Here is a 24,924-nt window from a genome sequence, read left to right as displayed (position 1 = left end):
TTTTTTGGAAACAGATAAATTAATGAAATAAAAACTAACTTGTAAGATCAATCTGAGACATGCCGACAAAAATTAAACAACTTTCATTGAACCATAGGATAAAACAATCATTTTCATTATTTTATATTTATGCATAAAGTTTTAAAAATGATTCAGTGAACATCAATGGTTTTATAAAATAATGCTTTGCCACTGTTATTCACAGAACACTGCAAATGTTAAGTTTTAATTTTACATTTTTAAAGGAATACATGAGAAGTTTTAAATACAATGGGATTTTATCATAAAGGTGCCGTAATGGCTCTTTAATGAAAAAAAAAAAAAAAAAAGATCTTCATTATTCTATGCAAAAGCTTTATTTAAAAAAGTTCAGTGATCTCATAAATAGAGACACTAAATAGGAATTTTATGCATAAAACTCCTTAGTAGGTGCCTTTTGATAGGCAGCACAGGATGGTTTACGTTCACCAAGGTCGTAACTGCCTTCATCCTTCTTTCTCATACGATATACCAGCAGCAGGATAAGGAAGATTGCGAAAAGAAAACCGATAACTCCGCCAGCAATAACAGCTGTAATCAAAGAAACAGAGAGTCACAATATGCCGGAAAAACAAGTTTAGCACCATGTTTCATTTTCATCTCACACAGTGAGTTTGCCATTACTTTCAAATTACAGAAAAGGGCTCCCATTATGCAACTCTCTTGATTATTAGTACCCTGAAGTATATTCTCAGAAAGCCTGTTTGTGTTTATGAAGGCAATCATTTAAAAGGACATTGAACCTACAAGTGAGTGATCCAACAGCCCACAGTTCTAAAAAAGTTATTAAAAATTTTCTAAAACCTCAATTGAGAAAGCCACCCATACTGCCAGAGCATAAAGTTGTCTTCATTTATAATAGTAATATTTAAGTTTCTTTCAAACTCATTTTTCAACAGTTAACATTTTCAGCATTAAAAGAACTATTTTGTTGCACTAGCTAAGAAATGGGTTTTCCCTTTTCTCCATCAGTTTTTGCTCTGACTCTAGACCGAAATGAATTTCCTATTTATGAGTAATAGGAGAGAACATTTCACGGAGCTGTAGGAACAGAGGCATTACATTCATCATGCACCTGCGGGGGTGCAGAAAGTATCAACTCCAACTAAACTTCAAAAGCAAACCCACATGCTTCCACTAATGTGAATATTAAGGCTATTTCACATTTTAGTGCTCAGAGGAAGATTTAGGACAAAACTGTGTGACCTTCATGGCTCCCAACACCCCCTCCAAGGACCCGGGGGGAAAAGTATACCTGTAAACACTGTTCTTATGCCAAAAAAAACCTCACATGTAGGAAAGAAGAAGGAGAAGAGGAGGCTGAGGGGAGATCTTATCGCTCTCTACAACTCCCTGAAAGGAGGTTGTAGTGAGGTGGGTGTTGGTCTCTTCTCCCATGTAGTTAGCGATAGGACAAGAGGAAATGGGCTCAAGCTGTGCCAGGGGAGGTTTAGGTTGGAAATTAGGAAAAATTTCTTTACGGAAAGGGTGGTCAAGAATTGGAACAGGCTGCCCAGGGAGGTGGTGGAGTCACCATCCCTGGAAGCGTTCAAAAAACGGGTAGATGTGGCACTTGGGGACATGGTTTAGTCTAGTCTACCCTTGATTGGTTTAGTGTGGATTTGGTAGTGTAGGTTAATGGTTGGACTGGATGATCTTAAAGGTCTTTTCCAACCTAAACGATTCTATGATTCTAAAGCCATGGGAAAACATTGGTGGCCAGCATATGGCTCCCTGGATTATGCATGGAAACAGACCCTCTGTATCCTAAGGACAGCGCTCACCCATCCCTCTCCATCCACCCGCCCCTGCCATGAGCTCCTCCCTGGCAGTGTCTACCTGCACCAGACAGACCAGACAGCAATGTGCTCTCAGGAGCGTGGGTGAGAAATACATTTCTGCACCACAAGCGTCAATCCAAATAGCAACTCCCTTTCCGAGCTGTGGAAGCTCCAGATATTCAGCAGGCAGTATTCAACTTGCAGGCATCAAATCAATTAGCAAAGACTTCACCATTAAAGAACACCAGAAGATGCCCATCTCATTCTCATCAAATCAACCACTGGCTACCCCCATGAATGTGTTTAAGAATCTATCAAAACCCACAAATGTTGAGTTTGTATTATTTGATATGGATGCCCTCCATTTTCTGTGGTATTTCTGGTGAGATGGACCTCAGCAAACGACGCCTTACCTGCCAGAACTTCTGTTCTCTGGAAGAGGTTTTCTGAATGCTTCTCGGTGAACACATCAGTGTCGTCCCCTGGCTCATCACTCTTTTTCTTGGCATCTGTCTCGAGCCTTTCCTCTTTACCGATTTCTTCAGGTGACTGTGGCACAAAAAGGAAAACAGAGCATTGCTTACAGACAGGGCACACCGCAAGTCAGCACAGTCACTGCCCGTCACCGGCAGCCACGAAGCTGTGGCTCCACGCACATACTCCACCATACCCACAAACACAACACATGGGAAGCTTTTTGACCGCAGAAAGCTGTGCTAGACATTGTAACTGGATCTATTTGTCGTCACGATGTCGGAATGAAAAACACTATCCACAAGTTTAAAACCCCCAAAAGTATATTTAGCAAGCAGCTGTTAAATATTGCCTGTGTTTATCAGAATAACGGCCTCTGAATGAAATAACAGTTCTGAAATTAACACATCAGGTATGTTATATTCAGAACGTCTTTGAGGGTAACTTAGACAATATTACCTATGGTGGTAGAAGAAAACACTGAAATAGTAAGTGGAACCTGGCATGTGTTCAAACTACAGCCAAACCACACAACATTCTCCTTTGAGAACGGAAGTTTCATGTAGAATTTTTTAATAACTCTTTGAGAGATGTAAAAAAAAAGTACAGCTCGGACTCAAAGGTATCATGTGAAACTGTCTTGTGTATCATGAGATACTCTTTTTTGCATCTCTCTCTCTTTTCATGTGAAACCCAGATGTCCTCACGCAGACTTTCTAGTAGAAATGAAACTGAGCGGCTCTGTATTCATATAACAGGCTGCAGTAGCATTAAGTAAAGTTTGTGGAGGCTTTTTAATCCATATAAATCAAACAAAGTTAACAGCAAGCCGCCCATGGGGTACAGCAGAACCATTGTAAACGGTGTTGCTCTCCAGCCACGCACCTTTGTTTGTGCAGGCACCTTGGTCTGCATTTTCACTGTGGTGGTCTCAGCGCTAGATGCATCACTAGTTGTCGGTAACTTTGGAAGTGTTCTGGATGTTGTTACCACTGCACTATCCTCATCTTCTTCAGCACCTAGAGACAAAAAAGGTGACATTTCATTGACCGGTGAAATTCTTGCAGACCAATTACATTTTTTACTATGACACCGAGGTAGGGGTGCTTGCACAGCCCACCCTAGGCAAATGGCCTAGATGACAATGCCTGCTAAGATAAAGATGCCAGTGCAAACAGAGCGCCCCAAACTGCCAGGGGGATATTTGCCCCAAGTGATCATGAAAGAGGAAGGGGGACCATCAGCCAGATTAAGCAGTAACTAGGAAATTACCATGATATTTTTGAAACACAAGGAACCAGGCTGAAAAGAAGTACAGAAAACACATGAATACTTGTAATGGGGAAGAGACCCTGGAGTGGAGGCAGCAGCCGTCAGGGCTGGTGTGACCCTGTCTGATGTGGCCCGTGGCACCAGGGGCTCTGCCGGGGCTTGGCAGAGCCATCCCCCACCGCATGGGTACCCCCAGCAGCCCCCCCCAGCTCTCCACAGGGACACCCCAAGGACCTGTGGGTGTTGGTCTCTTCTCCCAAGTAGCTAGCGATAGGACGAGAGGAAATGGGCCCAAGCTGCACCAGGGGAGGTTTAGGCTGGAAATTAGGAAAAATTTCTTTACGGAAAGGGTGGTCAAGCATTGGAACAGGCTGCCCAGAGAGGTGGTGGAGTCACCATCCCTGGAAGTGTTCAAAAAACAGGTAGATGTGGCACTTCGGGACATGGTTTAGTCTAGTCTACCCTTGATTGGTTTAGGTGGGCTTGGTAGTGTAGGTTAATGGTTGGACTGGATGATCTTAAAGGTCTTTTCCAACCTAGACAATTCTATGATTCTATGACCTGCACCCCGGGGGCACAGGGTCACCTCCTGGGTCTGGCAGGAGGTGGTGGGGCCCCGGGATCACATGGGGCGGGGAGCACCCGTGTCTCCCATAGCGGGGGTGTGCAGGCAGAAGGTCCTGCATGCCCAGACAGGGGGGCCTGCACACCCCATGGCCTGTGAGAGGGATGCGTGTGTGCACACACAAGCTGCTGTGTGCATGGCACATGTTGGGATCAGTTACAGAACAGGGGCTGGAAATTTGTAGTTGCATATCACCATTTTGTAAATGGCTGGTATTGTGGTTATCTGTTGCATTGCTGATATTGAGCCCAAGACTATAGTTCAACGATTGCCAGTTAATTACATATCATAAATAAATCTGTCAAAAAACTTCTTTGATCCTGACTTGACTTAAACTACATGAACTGAACAGTTTTTCCCTTGTAATGCGCTGCTTCAACAACAAATCTCTCCTCTACAGCAAATCTGTTAAACCCTTAAACCTAAAAAACCCAGTAGTTTCTATCTACAGGAAGACTGTTATGACTTTATGTTCCAGTCACTAGGAATGCACATGTTTTTAAACTCCACATAATTCAGAAGCCCTTTTCTTTTGAAATAAAGAGTAAGAGGACAGAAAACTCCCTAAAGATGACCTTAAATTTAATTTCCTCCACATTCAGAGCCCTGCTGGAAGATGGAGGCTCCTTTAAAATAAGATAATGGACATGTCTAATAAATATCCTTTAGTGATACTGGAAAGAAGAAGACACGGACAAGAGACTAAATTATTGCAAGACCTGAAAGAAGAAAAGAATCAACCTCTTCTTGGACCGTTCCTTAGGAATCAAAATGTGTTCTGCTCATTACAGACACCAATTACCCAAGTAACTATTGGGTAATAAATCCAGCAAATGTGCATAAGATAATTCCTAACAAATAAAAATATATCCTCTTACAACAGAATAGTGTGACTCACTCATTCCAAACTGACTTTTTATCTTATTTTTGTAGAGAAAGAAAAGCTGAAAATCTGAGCACAACAGCAAAGTTTTGAACTCACGATCGAGACTTATATGCATTTGGCATTGCGAGGAAGGGTGTTAACAAGACAATAACTAAATGACTTCTGTACTGTAGAAAATATAATTTGGAATCATTAAAAATGTACTACATTAAAGCTACCGGCACAGAATAATACTGGAAAAACCTTCAGAGATACCAAAATTATGGTGCAACCTCCAGAATAAAGACCTCACAACAAGAATCAGGTATTTTCCTGAAATGCTACTCAAAGATCAAAAAACCAACATCCTGCTTCAAAACAGAGGTGAGGAAAGGCATCCAACAGGAAAATTTTTCTGGCTTTGCCTCAAGAGTTTTCTTAGAGAAGTAAGGGCCCAATGGATAGCTCAGCCTGTTTTACCTTCCAAAGTTCCTCCAAATTACACAAGACTTTCACAGTCAAGGAAATTAAAATTGATGATCAGATTAGAGATCTGATAAAAACACACTTTGAGAGTACAAAACTTTATTTTCTTTTTTTAATGAAATTATAAGTCCCATATAATCACAACTGCTCCTCCAAATCCTTAAATGCCACCTTTGCTTCAGGCAGTAGTTGTGTCTGCCAGATAAAATGGTGAGCGTTACAGGTCTGAACCTTTCTGGCTATGGAGGATGCAGATGTCTAGTCTCTCAACAAATGGGTGACTATCTAACTCCTGGACTAGTTGCTAGATTTGCACCAAAGGTACCCAACTCCTCTTCTGTACAGCCTCAGGGGAGTCCTGACAATCCCCAAATCACCCATCATTTATGCCTGACTCTGGTACAAGCTCAGACTCATCTGCATGGTTCCTGCTTTCTAATTAGCTTTATCTAGACAGGTCTCTGCTTGGCATGGAGTAGGTCTAAAGAAGGGGAAGTAATTTCCCTTGCTAAACAGACAGTATTATTCTCAGAATTACCCGTAAATAGGACTGAGGGATCAAAAAAACCTTTCTAATGCTCTCAGAACAGAGCAATAGCATTTTACATAGTATCATGTTCCCTAAAATGTAAAAAAAATAGAACCACCCCCATGCCTGAATCCAAATAGGAAAGGAAAAACCTACAGAGTATCATGAGCATAACTTCCAACTAGGTTGTCAGGAGGAATACTGTGAAATGGTTGGAGTATAAGAGCTTACTTCTTCCTCTTGAAAATATCACTGTCTCTTTAGAAGGTTTCTGGATTTGGCCAGCTTGGGTGACGGCGCTGGGTATTAACTGCCTTGAGTCCCTCTACAAATGGATACTGCCCTCTTAGTGAGGGCACCACAAAAAACCTGCAGTAATTAAATCCACCTCACTCTGGGAGGCAAGCACCACTGCAAGCAAACTTGTCATAAGGTGTGCACACACATACCCACCATCTGTTTCACACCTTCCATCTCTATCATCAATGTGACACATACCAGAATGACACATTTTTAGCCAGCTTATGTCACCCCCATTCACATGAAAAGTCCCCAATACAACCTTTAATCAACATAGTGTTAGGCAAACAGAGATGACAATGTAAACATAATACTAGTGCCCTATCAGGGAACTGCAGGTCAAATAAATGGCGACAGTGCAAGGATGTCATGTCTCTGATAATTCTCACCTGAGGAGGGAAAAAAAAACCAACAAAACTTGAAGAAAGAATAACAGGAAGAGTCCTAACTATGCTGAAGTATAAGATTCCGTCCAGCACAACAAAAAAACACTTTCAAACAGTATCACAGTAAGTTTTTATGTTAAAGAACCTGGAGAACCAGGCAGTCAATGTCATGAAGCATGCTTGGGGCTGGTGTAGCAGGTGAACAAAAGAAGCTCTTGCTCCAAGCCATCCTGAAAGGCACTTATGAGTGGGACCTTAGGAAATGGAAAATGAATACTTGCTGTGTTGCCTGCACTACGGGAGGGGAAGCACACCAGGAGAGGGTGTGTCACCCCACCTGCAGTGCCTGCCAGACACAGTGCCACCAGGCCCGGAGCATCCAGTGTCAGCCATGGCCCCCGTGCTAGCTCCTCTCCAGGACCTGGGAGAGCGCCCGTGCCTCCACCCCCAGAACCATGCCCCCCCGGCCCAGCCACCACCCGTCACCCAGCCCCACACCACACTGCCACTGGACTCCTGAACTGCCTTCCAGCCTTGGAGCCTAACTTCTGCTTCCCGTTAGGTCAAGAGCCAAAGCAGATCTGCTTTTGTATTTCTTGAAGAAGCTCCAACCCCACCACAATAACTTTCCTCCAACAACAGCCCCCAGTCACAATGTCAGTCTAGGCCTAGTTCATCCTGAGCTAACCTTCTCAACTCGACCTGCTATTGACTGGGAAGTATTAGATTGGGGAAGAGAAGAAGGGGAAGGAAAAATTTGCATAAGATTCTGATTTATATATTGCAGAGACTTGTATACCATGAGTAACTTAAGAAAAGACACAAGAACCGGACAGGTAGTTTTCCAAAGAACTTGTAGATAAATCTGATAGAGATGGTACCTTTCCTTAACATAAGGGTAGTCGTGCTGCTTAGCAGCTATTTCCAGGTACCTGCAAGACCAAGGCTCAGTTAAGATCTTTTATGCCAGAGGAAAAAGTAACAGTAGTGATAAAAGCATTTCAAGTTGCATATAGGCAGAAAAACTATTCTTACTCTTTTATTGTTATGCTATATACAAACACCAACACTAAAAAGAGTGCTGACAGGCTGAGGCATCTCCTCAGAGACACAGACTGCAAGAAGGAAACAATGGACTAATGAATTCACTATGGACTTTCTGCTGTTGATACAAGACAGTCAGGAAGCAGGCATGGCTCCTTCGGAAACTGTTGACCAATGGATTTGGACTGAACACTTGGGCAAACACACAGCAGCAGCTGAATGTACATGAAGACTAAAGAGGCTATGAAAGGAAAGAAAAGACAAAAAAAGCGGAACATCATCACCTTTTTTTTCTCCTTACAAAAAGCCCTCAGCCAATTTCTAGTTTGAAATGTGTCATGCTTACAATGACATCTGTCCATGTTAATGCTGCTTGCAGACCTGCAAGGGCATGAATGGTGGCGCTGACAATTCCTGTTTATCTCCATAGGCCTGGTGGCAGCTAACAATTTTCATACCAAGGAAAGGAGTCAGCATGTTGTCATCTTGGATCTGTTCGCTTGGAGTGGAATTATGTAGCAAGAAAACCACTCTTGAGTGGGAAGGCTCTTCCTGCTAGGAACACTACCTCACTGAGTATCAAGTAAAGACAGACACATTCAACATAATATGAGGAAAACTGATCATTGGTACATCTGCAGGAAACTTTCTACTTCATAAAACAGAAATAGCAGTAAGTATAGGATGAGCAGGGTGGAGGGGATGCTAATTTGCTTTCCTTTTGAGATTTTTTCTTAAGTGAATAAAACTGGGCCCAAGGATTGCTCAGAAGACTATTTGAACTTAAGAGTTCTTCCTTTTTTCAAAAAGTATTGGATTTTGGTACTGTCACATGAGCTCTCTGGAGAGGCATCCAGCTAGTCTCAGTCTACAATGAGACTTTTCCTGTTTTCTTATAGGAAAGAAACAGAAATTGCCAGAGGTAGCAAGAGTGCATGTTATACACTCCATCTTCCACCCATGGCTCAAGGCTGAGCACAGGAAAAGAGAGAAGAGAAAGCCAAGGTGTTACTGTTGGTGAAGTCTAGAGTTAGCTTCTGTCCTTCTGGTTCCACTTTTACCACTGAGACAGGTTAACAAAATCTGAAACCAGTTCTTGTATAGTCTTTTCCACTTCAAAAGCAGGGCTGCATTTTTAATCACCTGTATTAGAAATAGCCAAACTCCACAGAGGGATGAAAAAAAAAACCCAAACCAGACCATTCTCCATACCGCTATTTATTGTCAACCTATCTCCTTTCCTGAAGCTTAACAAGTCACCAGCATCTGAAGACATGACAGAATGGGATGCTGACTGAAAGGGCAATTTTCTTGGAGATCAGAATTTTCCTTAGACAGTCCTGGGAACTGGATTAAATCACTGACTTGCTAATTTAGTTTGTTTTTTTTTTTTCCCAAATGAAATGTTAAATTTCCCCTCAAAGAAGTCTACAGCAAGGAGGTCCAATTAAGCCTCTGATGACACTGGAACGTCAAATTGCCCCTATGAAGGGCTCCCAAAACACAGGGTATCACCCAGGTGCCAATGACCACGGGCCTGGATTTGCCTGGCAGCACAATCAGACCTCTGCAGACTTCATTTTAACATATCTTTGAATCACCAAAAGAAAGGAAAACCAAAAATCCATCTGAAAAATCTCAGCTGTGGCTTACAAGGCAACAAAGACAAGGTGCTACAAGAAGGGCTTATCCCTTAAAAATCCACAACTATGTATAAACATCAAAAGACAGATTACAAAAAGTGCAGTGACAAACAAATAAGTAACACACTTGGAAAATAACAGGGATTTCCACAACAGCTCGGCAAATATTCACAACAATAAGGAAATTTCTCTTCCAGAACTACCATAAAATCCTGCACTTAACTTTTAACAGCTGGAGCCTTCCAGCTAGTCTAGAAGATACTCCACAAAGAGGCTTTCTAAGAGAAATTATTAATGAGGTTTCACTGACAGTTTTTTGAAAAATGATGAGCTAGCTACATGCCTCTAATGAGTGTTTAAGTCTGAGAAATCAGTATGTTATGTTCAAGAATTTCTTTATTCAATATATGGATGTAATTACCTCAGTGAAAACTGTCATGGTTTTGGCAGTATCTAGACTTCTAAATTTAAAAGAATAACAACAAAAAAGGAATGGACACCATGTTTGCATGAACCTGAATGCATATAAAAGAAAACAAGATTGCTGCTGCTGCTATGTTTTCTTACAGACTGCTAAATTAGTGTTATGCCATGGGAGAACTAAGCCTTCTCTAATCCTTATTTCTAAACTCCAGAGAGATCTACACAGAAACCAGAGGGAAAGCAGAGAGACAGCAGAGAGAAAATATTGCAGTGAAATGATGCAACTAAAGAGTAACAGAAAAGAGCAGAAAGTTAATATTTAAAACCAAGCCCGCAGGGGTGCTCAGCGCTCTGTAAATAGAGTGCCAAGCACTCACTGAAAGTATCATCTCCAGCTTATAAAGGAAAACTGCACAGCTTTTCTTCAAATAATTGCATTACTTCTTGCACTTTTTAAAATCAAATTGTGACATGTTGTCTTACCTGAACCTGACCCAGAAGAATAATCATCATCATCAATTGGATAGACGCCTGATGCTTCTTCAACAGAGCTGTTGTCAAGGTATAAATCTTTATCAGAGGTCAAATCTGCTCTCTGGAAAACAGATAAGAGGGAATGGTTAAAAAGATAACAGTTCTCTAGTGTAGCAGTCTCTTAATCTTCGCTGCGATTTCCAAAGTTGATGATTGCCCACTGAACAGTTTATACTTTCAGTTCATGCAACGCATTTATCTAAGATGTTAAAGAAATTTGTAAAATTATAGCATAAAAACCCCTCAAGGCTGCACAATGAAAACTAAGAAACCACCCAATCTTTAGGAAGCAAGCCCCCTTCAAATCACACTTCATCTCATTAAATGCATGAATGAATAAATAGGATTTGCAATATACTCTGCAGAGCTTCTGTAACAGGAAAGAAGCAAATCCCAGGATTGAAGCCCTCTGTCAAGATCTCAAATATACAAATCTATAGGCTGTCATGTGAACCCTGTCATTTGATCTCAAATGGGAAGCAACAAGAGCATGAATCAAAAAACATCTCAGAGGTATATCGAGCCAAACCCCACGAAACTAACTTTACAAGTTAGAATGAACAGCTGAGACTACAGAATACAAATGTTTCCAAGACAGTGCTGTTGATTAAGGATTATGACATTTCCAGCCAGATCAGACAGCACATTTCCAAAATTCTGGTCAGGCAAGATGCTCCAATTCCTAAATGAATGCATCTTTCCTAAAATTCAGCTGTAGCTTCAACAGGCTAAAAAGTTGGCTTCTTGTGACTTTCACCACATTTTACATCTGCAAGTATTTCCGTACTAAAGAGAGATTCTGCTAGAATGAGCTGATAATAGAACAAGGTATCAGTCATCCTTTTAGACTGACAACTTAGGTTTTGAAAGACTAGAAATTGTCTTCCTCCACAGCAGCTTGCACTTGCTCAACAGAGCATAAACTTCCTTACGGGAGCCACGTATCTGTGATGACTGAGAAGATACCTGCCACTATTACTACTATTACTTTTACCAGCATTTCTGTGAACACCCCTTTGCCACAACTTGTTGGGGAAAGTATGATAGTTGCAAATGGAGTTTTAAGTCAAAAAGCCAAATACCAAAATGCTATACCAAAATGTATCTGTGCCATATCTCATATAAGCGCCCAAACCTGCTGCTCCGAGTCCCAAGGTTTCCACCTTACTTTTTACGGCAAGGCATTGATCGCCCATTTTATTCTACTCAGCATTCACTGTAGCTTTCCTGAAGGGGTACCAAACTGTGAAAGGGGTAACTCCTATATGCAAAGACCCACATCTGACTTTCCAAGGTAATTTTTTTCCCAGAGGTCTGAAAAATATCACTGAAGACATTTGTGACTTTTTTTAGGAGGTTTTTGGCACCAGAATCCTGTTCTACGCTTCTTCACAGCAGAAAACTGCTCTTCAATTTGATCTACAATAAAATATGATTCCTCGTGGAAAGCAGAAAGGCCATCCTGATTATTAGAGTATTTCAGAGTAAAAGACCTTTGCGCTGGGGGTACCTAACATTTCTCTGAACAGCTCCGAACTAAAACAGCGTTATCCTGGTTTTCTTCTACAGAGGAAAAGAAAAACAACACGATACTTGGTCAAAGTCTACTCTTGCTACGGCAGCTTTTACCTGTGGGATGTGGGGGGGGGGGGGGGGAAAGCCCTGGTTTTAAGATAGGTTTACAAAAGGCCTGCTCTCTGCTGCCGCTGCTAGTTCACATGGTCTGCCTGGAACTGGCTGCAGTCCAAAGCAGAAATTCAAGACAATGTCTGGTCACCATCAAATGACTTAATTCCTTTAAAAGATGTCTCCAAAGGAAGGCCTGAAGTACCTCGGTAGATGTATAGGTGGTATTGTAATTAAGACACAGCTGAGACTGTTTCTGTATAGGAAAACAACTCCCTGTCACGGGACAAATATCCTGCTGTTGATCAGGCTGCCACAATGGACCGAGCCACTTTGCCCCATTTTACTTTCAGCCATAATCGTGGTACAGAGCAACCCACTCCTCAATATCTGGCAGGAAAAAACAAAACATGTTTAAAAGGAAATGCAGGTGGCTGCCCATGAATACAGAAAAGGCATACAATATTCAAAAGGTATCAGAGGTAGTAAATACCACCCCATGCCATGCTGGGAAAAAAATTTGAAGACCTACCTGGAGAAATTTCCTAACAATGGGAATTACCAATAGCATTTGGCAACAGCTGAGAAACAGCCTGATTTTGCAAATGTTAGTGAATGAAAATTAGCCTGCATGAAAACAGAAGCATCACACACCCGTACCCAGAATTTTTAGTGTTGACTAAAAATATGAACTTACCAATTGATTTATTCCCTAGGCTATTTCCCACTTCTGTCTATATCTGAAGGAAACTTAGTAGAATTCAAAAAACAAACAAACCCCCAACACAACACCCCCCTCAAAAATAAACAACCCTGTTTTTTTTCTCTTTCCAGCCTCACAGGAGTCAGAGAAGATAGAAAGGATCCCTGACAGTTCTTTTAAAGATTCAGTTTTTGTAAAACAGCTGAGCAGCTAACCCAATCCAGCCCAAGCTGCAAGCGCCTGGTCAGCCAGGCTCCCCACCATCATATTCACTCCCTTTCTTTCAATGAATTATGGCTTTTCAGCTGCCAAAAGCTTTCATTTCTAGCTATGCTGAGATGTTCTCAAGATTTAAACCAGCTGAAAACAGAGGAACAGAAATGGAGGAAAAGCCTGGGTAGTTTTCAGCAGCAATTTGAGCATCCATTGTATTTTATTCTGGGGATGCAAAGGATACAATGTGAAACGTTATTTAGTATCTAGTATTGTGGATGGCACAACTCCATCAGAATGAGAAAACTATTCCCCACAGTCTTATAGATCCAGTACAATATTTACTATGGGGAGAAATATATGGCACAGTGAACCCCAAACGCATTCAGATCAGACATCAAGCTCCATCTGAGGAAGATGCTCTGCAGCTTCTCTGGCCAGAGCCCCTTGCTTCAGCTCACTTCCAGTACAAACGATTCTCCTTTAGTGGAACTTGGGCAGGACACAAGCCTCTCAAACCAAAGGCACAAAGAAGCATACCCTGGCTTAAAAATCCCGACCATTTGCACAGACAAATGCACTGCACTGTCCCCAAACAGGCTTTCTTTGCAAGCTGGCTAGTAGATTTGGGGTAGGGGCACCCCCTCTACACCCACAGCTTGCACCTCTTTTCCCAGTTGCTCAGAAGCACATAGATGCCTTAGTCCACTTGGAATGAAAGAATAAAAAGAAAAGCCCAACAGTTAACAAAAAATGCATAGCCATTAAAAATAATTCTGTGAAGATTAAGCTTAGAAAAATGAGAGACAGTTAATGAAAATAAAAGAATACTTCATGGTGCTTAAGTAAGTATCAAGCACTGAAGCTATGCTTTGCAGTTTTATGCTATGTAAAAATAAATTTGATTTAATATTTGCTCTAGAAATGTTTTCTCGCTTGTCAGCTGGCAATCCATGAGGGCCTGTGGACTACTCCCAGGGTGTTCACAAAAGATAAGTTGGAAAAACAAGTCTGTTGTCAGTAAGGTTGGACAGAGAAAGGTCTGTACTAGCACTTTAATATGCTTAGGAGGAAAAATAAAAAAGTTTGCAAATTCCAACTCCATAAATCTATTTTTAGTTATTATGAAGGCCAAATATTTAAGGGACTATTTCCTATGGCTAACAATTGAAATGAGGGTCCTCATGTCAGTTTTATTTAACAGCATTATTTTCAGATCTATTAAAACGGCAGGAACACTAGGCAAGGATGTCTCTGTTATCAGTCCTTTAATCTGGCCCTGAAGCCTCAAAAACTGCTCGTTACCTCTTGACAGAGATTGCATTCTCGTCCACCATTGTTATCCCACTTACATTTTTATTCCAAGAATATAATGCTGCAAAATCCTGTGACCTAAATACTTCACATGCTACATGCCAATGATCACTGCTTCCTGTCTGGTTATTGACTACACTGACATAAATCTAAATTTCATGGATGTAGTGTAGATTAGCACCCATTAAGTACTAGATAAAAGATATTCCCATACCAGTTATATGTTGAATTTGAAATACCAAAGTTTTTATTTTACTAAATCTTACATTTTTAATGATTCGTAATTTAATAAATGTAGATCGTCCAGGATATATTTAATAAAAAAAGCTTTCATTCTGACACTAAATGAGAGAGGAAACAAAGCAAAAATACTTTCTGACTCATCATCTCATGAAAGGCATAAATCATTCATCAAAATTACAATGGCAAAATCTTGAAAGCAATCTTCAGACAATAGGAAGGTTGGGAAAGGATGGCGTACTTCATTTAAAAAAAAAAAGTACAAAGTGCCCTGCAATAGCCATTCCCTTTTCCAGTGCTGCTGTTATAGTCAGTACTCCCATTACATGGGGATGATTTAGGAGTACGACATTAAAGACTTTTATGCTATGTGGATGAAGCCAAGAAAGCTGGTGTGAGGAGCAGTGAAGAAGTAATGTCTACCATGGCTGTCGTGGCTGTTTGAAACTCAGACGGAAGAAGAATGAATAACTGACATATGGAAGGAAACATTTTATTACTTACAGATGCACTCAAATTTCTGTTCTCTGCCTTTTTGGGTATATGTATGGGACAGAGAATTTGAGGTTTGCAGCTGGGTTATTAATGGTACATTGCCTCCCTTTTTCCCCAGATGGAAGTCTTTTAGATGTAACCCGTTTAATATGCACAGAACCAGAGACTAATATTTTAAAAGTGATGTTATAACCCAACTATCTAAGCCAGGAGCTCTGAAAATTTGCAAGCATTACAGCTGTTGATGAGGTGGAGATCTTATACGTAAGAAGGAGAAAGAAAACAGACTGTCCTCTTCTATTAACAGATAGTACTGTTGTATTAGTGCTTGTATAAAAGCATCTTCAGCTGGTGAGTCTGAGTTCCCTACGTGATGTATTCTTCATATACACTCCATTTTTGGAAAGCTAACTACCTGAATGCATTCATCTAAAGCCCGAGGGCCATTGCCGAGACTCCCATTGAAGGCAGAAGAAAAGGCAGTTGTGTGAAGGAGAAGCTCTGTTTCCCCCCAGGCTTCCTGCAAGAGGAACTATGACCTGCCACCCAACAGGAGTTAGTCCTAACAGACATCAGCACTGCCGACCCCGAAGCCAGCAGGCGTCTTGTTATCATTGTTCGCCATTTCTTTGACTTCCCTCGTCATACCAGGAAAGCTATTTCACTGGTGACACTGTCCCCCTAAAACCTCGTTAACCTTCTCCAGGAATGAAAGTCATGATTTTAGACAAAAAAAACCTCTATCAAGCACAAAATTTGAAAATCAGATTTACACCTCAAAGCACGAGGTTTTGCCAGAGAAATGTCCTAACCAGAAGAGCATCCACCTTCCATTTCCCACTGTGTTACTGGTTCCCAGAGGTGAGCATCTGCCAGCTCTAGCAGTGCTCATCAACCTCCTTCAGCCTGTGCATCCCGACACTGCCTGCGTGTACCCTGCCGGAAACACATAATTTTGAAGTAGGATTTTATGTTACGAGGCATGTTTACCACTAATTGTCTTATCAGAGATGCCTTTCTTTCCTTTCACTCATATGTCCTACAGCTGGGCACAGAAGAAAAGGGAAGGAAAGAAGTAGTCCCTGATATTTCCTCTCAAGGGGATGGTGGCCACTTTTAAGGACTCGCAGGCCAAACCCCACTGTGCCAACTGCGGCAGGGCCTTCGGCAGAAGTGGCAGTGGGAGGCATGGTAGTGGGCACTTGTGGGATTTTTTGAGAAATAAGGTGCTAATAATTCGTGATGTAATTTAAGCACAACACTCTTAAGGACTCCCCATTTTCTTCCTTGGAGAAACCATACTGCCTGCGCAACGGTGATGTTAGTGGAGGGGGTACTGGCGACAGGAAAGCTGCCCTACACCACGGTCTGGGTAACTGTGATCACAGCAAAAATATTCTTTCCATAACAACAGGTCCCAGACTGAATTTTGCAAGCTTGAGAGCAAGGGTTTCATACAGAAGCCAACATCTGCATTGCTCATTTCCCCCGAATCATTTTGACACCGTTACCATCTCCCAGTTCTACCTCAGAACAGCTTAAAGCCCTCCAAGCGGTCCCCAAGGCTGCTGCCTTTCCGTGCCAGTCCTCCCGCTCATCCATGTGCCCAATGTGAAAACCAGCCTCGCGGTGGGAACTGCCTGAACTGAATTTGCAAAAGCCACCGCCTCCCCCACTGCTGGCTTCGGCCAATTAAATAACAAGCTTTGATTGCTGTGACTAATTCTGGTGAGCTCATTTCCACAGGTATTTTTAAAATCTTGGAGGATGCTTGCTCCCCTTCTTCAGGTAAGGGTGGAAGAGTAAATCTTTGTATGGGTGTCCCTACTAGCGTTGTAAGTCGGGTGTTTGCCTGTGGGGATGGCACTGGTGCCAGCAGCGGCACGGCAGGCTGAGACCCCGTCTGGTGCAGCACAGAGCCACTACCGTGGCTGGAGCACATGCCAGAAAGATTATTCACGCTCCTTGTACCTCATGCAGAAGAACTTCCTGATGCTGCACAAAACTATAGCTTTAGGCCTCCAATCTCTCACGACAGATAAAGAAAGGGTTTGACCGCTCGTGGCTGCCGAGGAAAGGCGGAGAGCCCAAAATAAACACAAGTACTGCAAACTGCTTCTACTACCGCTAGCATTCAACAATAGAGGAGTCTACCAAAAGAGCTGATTTACAGAGATTGCCTCACGTCAGAGCCAAGAATCAAAATATGCTGGCTTTTAAGATGTGCACAGTCTGTTACACCAGACTAATTACCAAAACAGAGGCGTATTTGACAGGGACAGCATTAATAAGACAACTCTTGCCGGTGTCAGACATCTCAGCAGACTATGTCATGGCTCGCACTAAAGAAAATACACTGCATCCATGGTGCTCACAGGGCAACGCTCCAAGGCAAAGAGCCCCCCCGGGGTAAGGAGACACCAACAAGCCACCACCACGTCAGCTACTGTTCACTTATGGCCACGCACCAAAGAAATTACTGTGCTGCAGCTGACAGATTTAAGTTCACACTCTTCATGAAGTCATAGAAACTCATCTGCCTGTTTTCTAACAGTCATCTGTGCCTTTAGAAATATTCCCTAATGTGTAATTACATGCCGTATGGTACATTATGTGATAACAGAACTTATCTTAATGTTTTTCTTCCCATTATACAGGCTCAGATCTGTGTAGTGGGTCTTTGGCCTGCTTACAGCTTTGGAACTGCAGCTTGTCCTGCCTTGAGGAGAAAGATAAACGTCCTCTAACATTTGAGGTAAATTCCAATGGAAAAAGCTTCTATCTTTCCATTTCATTTCACAGAGTCTGATTTCCAGTTGTGCATCATTTATCTACTAGATACGCACAGAGGCCACACTTTAGCCTAATAATTTAATTCCTTATCCAGAAACTGTGTTACCCAGGGTGGGACAGAGGTTGCTGTATGAAGATACAAGAGGGAGGCGAGCAAGCATGGCAGCAAGATCAGGCAGAGTTTTCTATCCTTATGCACAAGTACCAACGGCATGATTTGTGATGAAGGACAGATCAAACAGCTTGCTCCATGCTCTCCAGCTACAACAGATGTTTAGTAAATGAACAAAAAGAGATCCTCATCAGTTACTCAACAGCCCTCCTAGGCTATCCAACTAGGCTCAAGCCCACGTGTAGTAGTATGAAAGGACTGCTAGCTGAGCTAGACCGTAGGTGGGTCTGCACCTACAAAAGATGCCTTCATCATCTACCCTGCAGAAGATACCTACATCTTCATTCAGTTATGCAGAATTTTCTGGAACAACAAACCTTCACCTCTGTGGATCTCTGCCACCACTATACCCCAGTGAAGAGCAGTTCTTTACCTGGGCAGAGTCTCCTCAGAAGTCCCACAGCCTCATCTCACAACTCAGCAAGTAAAAGCTACTTGGATCACAGGATATGAAACTGCAGCATTTTATTTTCTTCCTCCAGCAATTAAAGTTTCCTGTGGTTCTACAGCAGTTCACGCTGAAAGCCCACACTCAAGAGAGGATGAGCCCTGTTGGTCCTTCCCCAGACCAACAGCTGGGAAGATGCATGGTCAGATCACCTCCACGCAGGCTACAGGTTAGGACCAAGGGACCTTCCTAATCTAATGACCACATAAACTTACTCCATCTTAAGAATGGTTACTTAGGAACGATAGAGGGGCAGGGCAACCCAAGCAAACAGTATTGCTGTGCTGTTAACGTGAACCCCCTGATTTGACATTGTATCACACTCCCTGACTCCGTACCAACAGGTCTTTCCTTGTACGTGAAACCCTGAATTGAACACTGCCGTTTAGTTGTCTCCTTTACCTTGAAAACCTCAAGACTGCTTAACAGTCGAGGTACAGTACACAGCAATTCTTGTTTCCCACATAAAAGCAGAAGTTTAATACCAAAGTTTCTCCGGGAATCCCAAAATTAAAAGATTCAAAGCCCTTTCAGCTTTCATGCCAAGCCATCAATGGGTGCAAAGAACAGTTTAGTCTTCAGCTCTGCCTTTGACGTAGGCACGATACAACAGGGAAATTATTTTAGAAGGGCTACAGCTGAATCAACTTCTGAAGCACTACTCCAGACTGAAATATTAAAGGGCAAAGTGCAGGCGAAACAGCATCAGAAGCCAGCAGCCAGCAATGTGCATCACGGATTGATTTATCTCAATTAGCATAGCAATTTTCTGCACGTTTCCAAAAGGCACCCATCGGTTTCAATAAAATTGGATCAAAACCACCATGCAAATCGTTGTCACAGCTCAAAATGCTAATCAGTTTTTTAAGGACACATCAGCCCATGTGCAGACAGGTTAAATTTAAGGCACAGCCGTGACCAAGAAGCTAAATGCGCTCCTTTGAAAATGCTGAATGAAGAGGTTAGCCTGTCTTTGAATCACCAGTCTCAAGTCTGACAGTAACAGGAGAAGCAGGTAGCTTTTGGTATAGAGGTCGTAACACGTGCCTGTCCCAGTCAGCGCTTTTAAACCTAAGGCTCACTGGCTCTTCCACGCACACCTCCCCTCTCTCATGCTTTACTGATCCTTTTTCCTAATCAATCAGAAGAACTAACACTTATATTTTCCTCCCTCCTCTTGAGAATGCGGATGAATGATTAAAGCTGCCAGGGTAACCTCTTTGGCATGCATGCCAATAACTCCCCACCTAATAGCCTTTCCTCTGCCTCGCTGCCCTGGCCCACTGGTGATTACTGCAATCCCTTGAAGTGGTCAAATTGCAGGGCAGCCCCCATGGAAACCTATTTGGAGCTGTTCGAGCTCATACCAAAGAATGATGTTTTTAATACAGATTGTTCTTTTTAAAGCCCTACAAAAGCAGCTGTAATCAATCGTAGTGGGAGCACTGCAAACCTCCACCAGTTTCAAAAGGCCCATATTGATTCCTTTCCAGTCCGTGAATTTCAACTAAATAACCCCATGTGAAGAACCCGGAATCAGCTAACGTGAAATCATTTAAATTAAGATATTTTTGCCATTAGTAGCAAGAATTGGCAATAAACTGTCTCAATCAATTACATTACTTTCGCATAAACAGGGAAATTATATATAAAACAGCTATATTATTGAAGTTGCATTAAGCACCAATTAAATATTACTAGCAAAGGTTATGTACGGCAACTGAAGTTTGTCAAAGGTGAGGCGGAACAAGACTTCACAGCTTAAGGAGTAAGCATTTCCAGTTCTTGAATGCATAATCTGTTATCCAATAGGGACTTACTCATTGAACAACAAGGTCCACGAATCTCTCGGTGGACACTTCTGTTTGCCACCTGCAGCCAGCGGACTCTTGGTGACGTCCCAACAAAGCTTCCCACAGGTGGAAAAACAGCCACCAGTAGATCCAAAATCTGTTTGATCTTTCTAAAATTTTGTGCTGTCGTAGCAATTAGCTGAAGGGACTTCCCTGCCTCCCACAAACACATGCAACCTATTTCAGAAGACGGCCATAAACTGCGCTAAATGAAGAGGAATCCTGGATTCTCTAGAACGGAGATGAATGTTGGTGGTAACACATTTATATCCCAGGTTCGCTAGATTCTTACTTAAGGAAAGTAGAGCTCAAGCTTTAAGTATGCTTAAATGAAACACCTTTGTACCAGGATTCTCAGTTTCATTACAACAGAATATGTAGGCTGTGCACTCAACACAAGAGGAAGGGATCACCCTTTAAACAAATATCTTAAAAAAACCCCAATAAACAAACAAACAAAAACCCCCAAATCATCATCTTTATACTACTTTGGGTGCTGACAGAGAAGATTTTATGCTCAAACCTGGTACTGTCTAGTGATGCAAAATGCAAACTGAACTGCAGATCAATGTGAACTCTGCGTTAACCAGCAGAACATGCTGCATGTGCTGACTTCTTTCTCCAGTCCCAGAAAACAATCACAGCTTCATTTATTCAGGTAACTGCTTCCAACTTGTTGGGTGGTGGCTGGAAGCACGGAGCTAGGGGATCAGTTTGTCCTCTGGCAGGAAAAGCACTGGTAAGTCCAAAACTTGGTTAAATTAGGCCAGAAGCTGTAATCTCTGTGGCCAAAAGGATAAATGGTATCACTGCCACTCTTTACACTGGTACAGTCTTCTCAGACAGAGACAGCAAACACAGAAAGCATTCAGAGACCAGGTACATCCTTGTGAGATACCTCTTCGTATTCCAGATCCCCAAGCAGTAAGACAACAAAGATGACTTTATTGCTGTTTCCAGGTGCCAACTAGTCTAACACCCCCTCATCTCACTGGTCTAGAAGATTAAGTTGTTGGATTCGGCACTCTGATCCCGTCTTACTTAACTGAATTTTTACTACAAAGGCTGGGTGTTCATATCCTCTTTGATGCATACAAAGATAAGAAATTAGTTTACTTCAGATGGGATAAAACATCACTGTAATAACTTCTACTATAAAAGCAGTTGAGTGAAATCAGAGATACGGCGGCTTGTACAGGCTGCGTGGCTTCAGGAGCAGTTTTCTGTCTGGTATGCTGCCCTTCAGGCACGACTCCCCTCCTTCCACCAGGGAGAAGGAACTGGTGCATCACCGACACAAGCCCGCCCGACTCCCCAGCCAACGATGACAGACAGGTTGGGCTGCGGGGGGACACAGCACCCTGCCTGCAGCGCCAGCCAGCTTCCTAGCCAGGTGGGGCAAAGGCAAGAAGGAAGGATTTTCCCTCCTGCCCTCCCTCCGTCTTTGACTCTCCTGGCGTCTCCCTGGGGTTTGCAGTGCAGCATCAGATTGGGCAAGTAGAAACCAAGGGGACAATTTCTTCTGAAGACAAATGCAGCCCAGGGTTGCATTCGGAAACTAGGTGGATATACTGAGCAGAACCACTAAAAGATAATTTGAACTATATTGTTAGGAATTTCTACCCACACGGTTCTGCAGCTGATATGGCTGACCCCATATCAACTGCACAGCAAGAGAAAACAAGGCAGAGCCTCGGTGAGGCAGTCTGCTCTGAGCCTCCATACCTGCTGTAAGACAGTTCCGCACACCGTAACAATTAACATGCATTCATATTCCTGAGAAGAACCATCTAACATACGTCTGCTCTTAAAAAAACCCACAAATGTACATAGAAAGCATCAAGCTGAAACCGTATAGTATAATGTACACTAAGAGTTACTCTACGAGCAGTGGAAAGGCTGACACCCAATTTTCTACAGAGGTTCCCCTCCTCACCACAACCCCAGCTCCTGCCCCTTTGCCCTGTGCTACTCCCTCCCCATGAGCTGTGCACATGGATGTGACAGAACGTGGATCAAACAACGCTGAAGATGAACATATAGGAATTTCTCAAAATGAAAGCGTCAACGGGAATTACATAAGGGACCACCTTCAAACAGCACGTTACAATTTTTTGGTTTAAAGCATGGTCAAGAAAGCTGCTGCTTTAACTGAAGGATTAGTGAACTGATAACATAATCTCTCCCAGTTATCGTGAGTGGCTACCTTTAATGAAAACTGCCAGAAATAAGCTTCATATTGATTACCTTCAGCCGATGTTTTAAAAATAATGCTACATAAAACTAGAACCAAAAGAATTACATTCATAATGAAGGTAGGGATATATTGCACTGTATTTGATACTTCCCTTGACTTAAAGGAAAGCAAGCCAGGCAAGTTGTCTGACAGCATTTTTAACAGTCATAGATCTGACTGAAGAGTGAAATACAACAAAGACTCTTAATGGTATTAAATATCTGTTAACAAAGAACAACCTTTTCTTTCTAGCATTAATACTTTAAATCAGAGTTCTGCTGAAGGGAACAAAGATTTTGGTCTATAGCCAAACCCCGAATCTTCATAAAACTGTCCCAGCACCATCAATACAAGGTTAGCAGCACTCTACAATCTTTACTGCCTTATCAATGGTCTAAAGCTTTTAAAAATCCATATGCCTACAAAACCTCCTGGAGCTGTGACACATTGAGGATTTCACAGCATTATTGACCTGGGCAGCCTCTTTATCCTCAGTAAGTTATTTTAAGCAACTTTCTGCCAGCAAGCAAGTCTCTTTGTTAGGCTTTGTCTGTATTACTGCTAAAGCACTGCTTACAATACAGCACAAAACAGGGAGGTACTAAGCAGAAACCAGAATGGGGTCTGCCAAGTTCCTTTTTTATTTCTTTTTTTTTCCTCCACTTTCCTGATATGTTTCTAATATTCTACAGATCACTGCCCTGCTGCTGGGAATCTGGCTACATACCTAAGCCACCTCCTGAGAGGGAGCAACATGAATGCACAGCAGACAAAACAGACCAAAACCACGTATTTTTGGAACCATGCTATTTAACTTGCACACTTTCTTTTGCCTTGTTGGCACTTTCTTCTCTCTCTCTCTCTCTCGTAGAGGAACAGAAGCTAGCAAGTGTATTTACCTATTGAGTAAGAAAACACATCACCTGGCTTGGGAGGTGAGGAAGGGAAGAAGAAAAGGAAAGGTACATTTCTCATACTTCAAAGTCAAACCCCAAACACTCTGCTTTATTCTTAAACCCCTTATCAGATAAAGATCTCCAGCTTGAGGACCATATTTCTGTAGGAAAAGCAAACCTCAACTCGACACCTATGCGCACACATCAAAAAGCAATCTCGTGGCGTTCTGGAAGCTCGTGCCAGCAGAAGGCCAGTACTAGCACAGCAGTCTTCCTTGGACTGTAACTTATGAGTAGCCACAGTTGAGCAGCCACATCCATGTTTCTTGTACTTTCCTACTTAGCAAAAATATTTATGGGGTGATCCTGTTTGGGGAAGCAACTCTTGCTCATCCTTTTACTTTGAAGTTTCGTATCTTGAAAGCTTGTGTGGCCAGTGACCCATACTACTCCTTGGTGTCATCAGAACTACTAAGACCTACCCTGTTTTAATCCAAGGGCACACTATAAAATGTACTCAACTGACAGCCCACACAGGCACAGAAAGATTTAGATTTGATACCAACTTCTGTATCACACTTGATAACTAGACTCTCAGCTGAGGGCCAAGACATACAGAGGAAGCTGCCCAAGGAGAAGGGTAAAAGAAAGAGCTTTAAACTGATATAAATTGAATCCACAAAATCTCTGCCAGTGATATTTTATTTCTGGATGTTAGATCAACTTTCCTGTTTCCTTGTTAAACCTGTACCTTGTGGAGTGAATGGAAAGAAGAGATGTTTTCTAAGTTATCAATTCAGTAAAGTTTTCAAATAGCACAAGAACACCTTTTAAGTAATGTTTTACGGGAGCAACTAATTCAGCACTGGCATCGTTATGCTACTTAACATGGTTAAGTGTTGGCAAAAATAGCAGACACAATGGATAAGTAACCTGTCAACCCCGAGTTATTCTAGATAAAGCATGAATGTATTCCAATTATCTGCACCTTATTTCTGACAGTTCTGCTTCAAAAATACAACACATAATCTGTTCCATATAGCCATCAATCAAATGGACAAATTCTCTTAAGGTTTCATTGCACATATGTCCAAAGCAATTGCACTTTACAAGGCTAACCCCAGATTAATAACAAAAGTTTAATTCAAACCACAGGTTTTTCTCTGCAAGCAATAAAAAAAGGTTGCTACACTGATAGCATCAGGAAGCTGCTTAGTTCCTGTTTCTGTTTGCTTCAGTAAAAGGGCCACTCAGCACTCGGAAATGGAACACGTGAAAAGGGGTTTCATGAGCCTAAGTGTTACGGATGTCGGCTGCTTAATAGACCTGACCTCAGACAAACCTGCTCACCTCCCTAGGTTCTGGGAGCTTAAAAAAAAAAATCCAAGGACAAAGAGGGAAGGTGTAAAGACTCTGCTTAGGGAGACCATACGGCAAGACATTCAGATCTGCCACAGCAAGACAACACAGAATAGTTTTGCAACATTACTAGTACACTTGCATATGTATATCTAAGAAAATAGAACAGTCAAGG

General features: G+C 42.2%; 1 protein-coding gene across 1 annotated transcript in view; it reads right to left on the bottom strand.

Annotated features, from left to right (window-relative positions):
- Nucleotides 1-406: 406 nt before the first annotated feature.
- SDC2 (syndecan 2) overlaps nucleotides 407-24,924 on the bottom strand; it is a 59,547-nt gene continuing 35,029 nt past the window's right edge. The window contains exons 2-5 of the mRNA XM_075706186.1: nucleotides 10,351-10,462; nucleotides 3,180-3,313; nucleotides 2,234-2,369; nucleotides 407-570 (exon numbers count right to left, since the gene is read on the bottom strand). Of these exons, the coding sequence (XP_075562301.1) occupies nucleotides 407-570; nucleotides 2,234-2,369; nucleotides 3,180-3,313; nucleotides 10,351-10,462 (546 nt within the window). The remainder of the gene's footprint in view (nucleotides 571-2,233; nucleotides 2,370-3,179; nucleotides 3,314-10,350; nucleotides 10,463-24,924) is intronic.

This window comes from Pelecanus crispus, chromosome 2 (assembly GCF_030463565.1).
Source record: "Pelecanus crispus isolate bPelCri1 chromosome 2, bPelCri1.pri, whole genome shotgun sequence".
In the NCBI taxonomy this organism is placed as follows: domain Eukaryota; kingdom Metazoa; phylum Chordata; class Aves; order Pelecaniformes; family Pelecanidae; genus Pelecanus; species Pelecanus crispus.
Note: the sequence above shows the minus strand (reverse complement) of the source record. Positions and strands in the feature narration are given on the sequence as shown.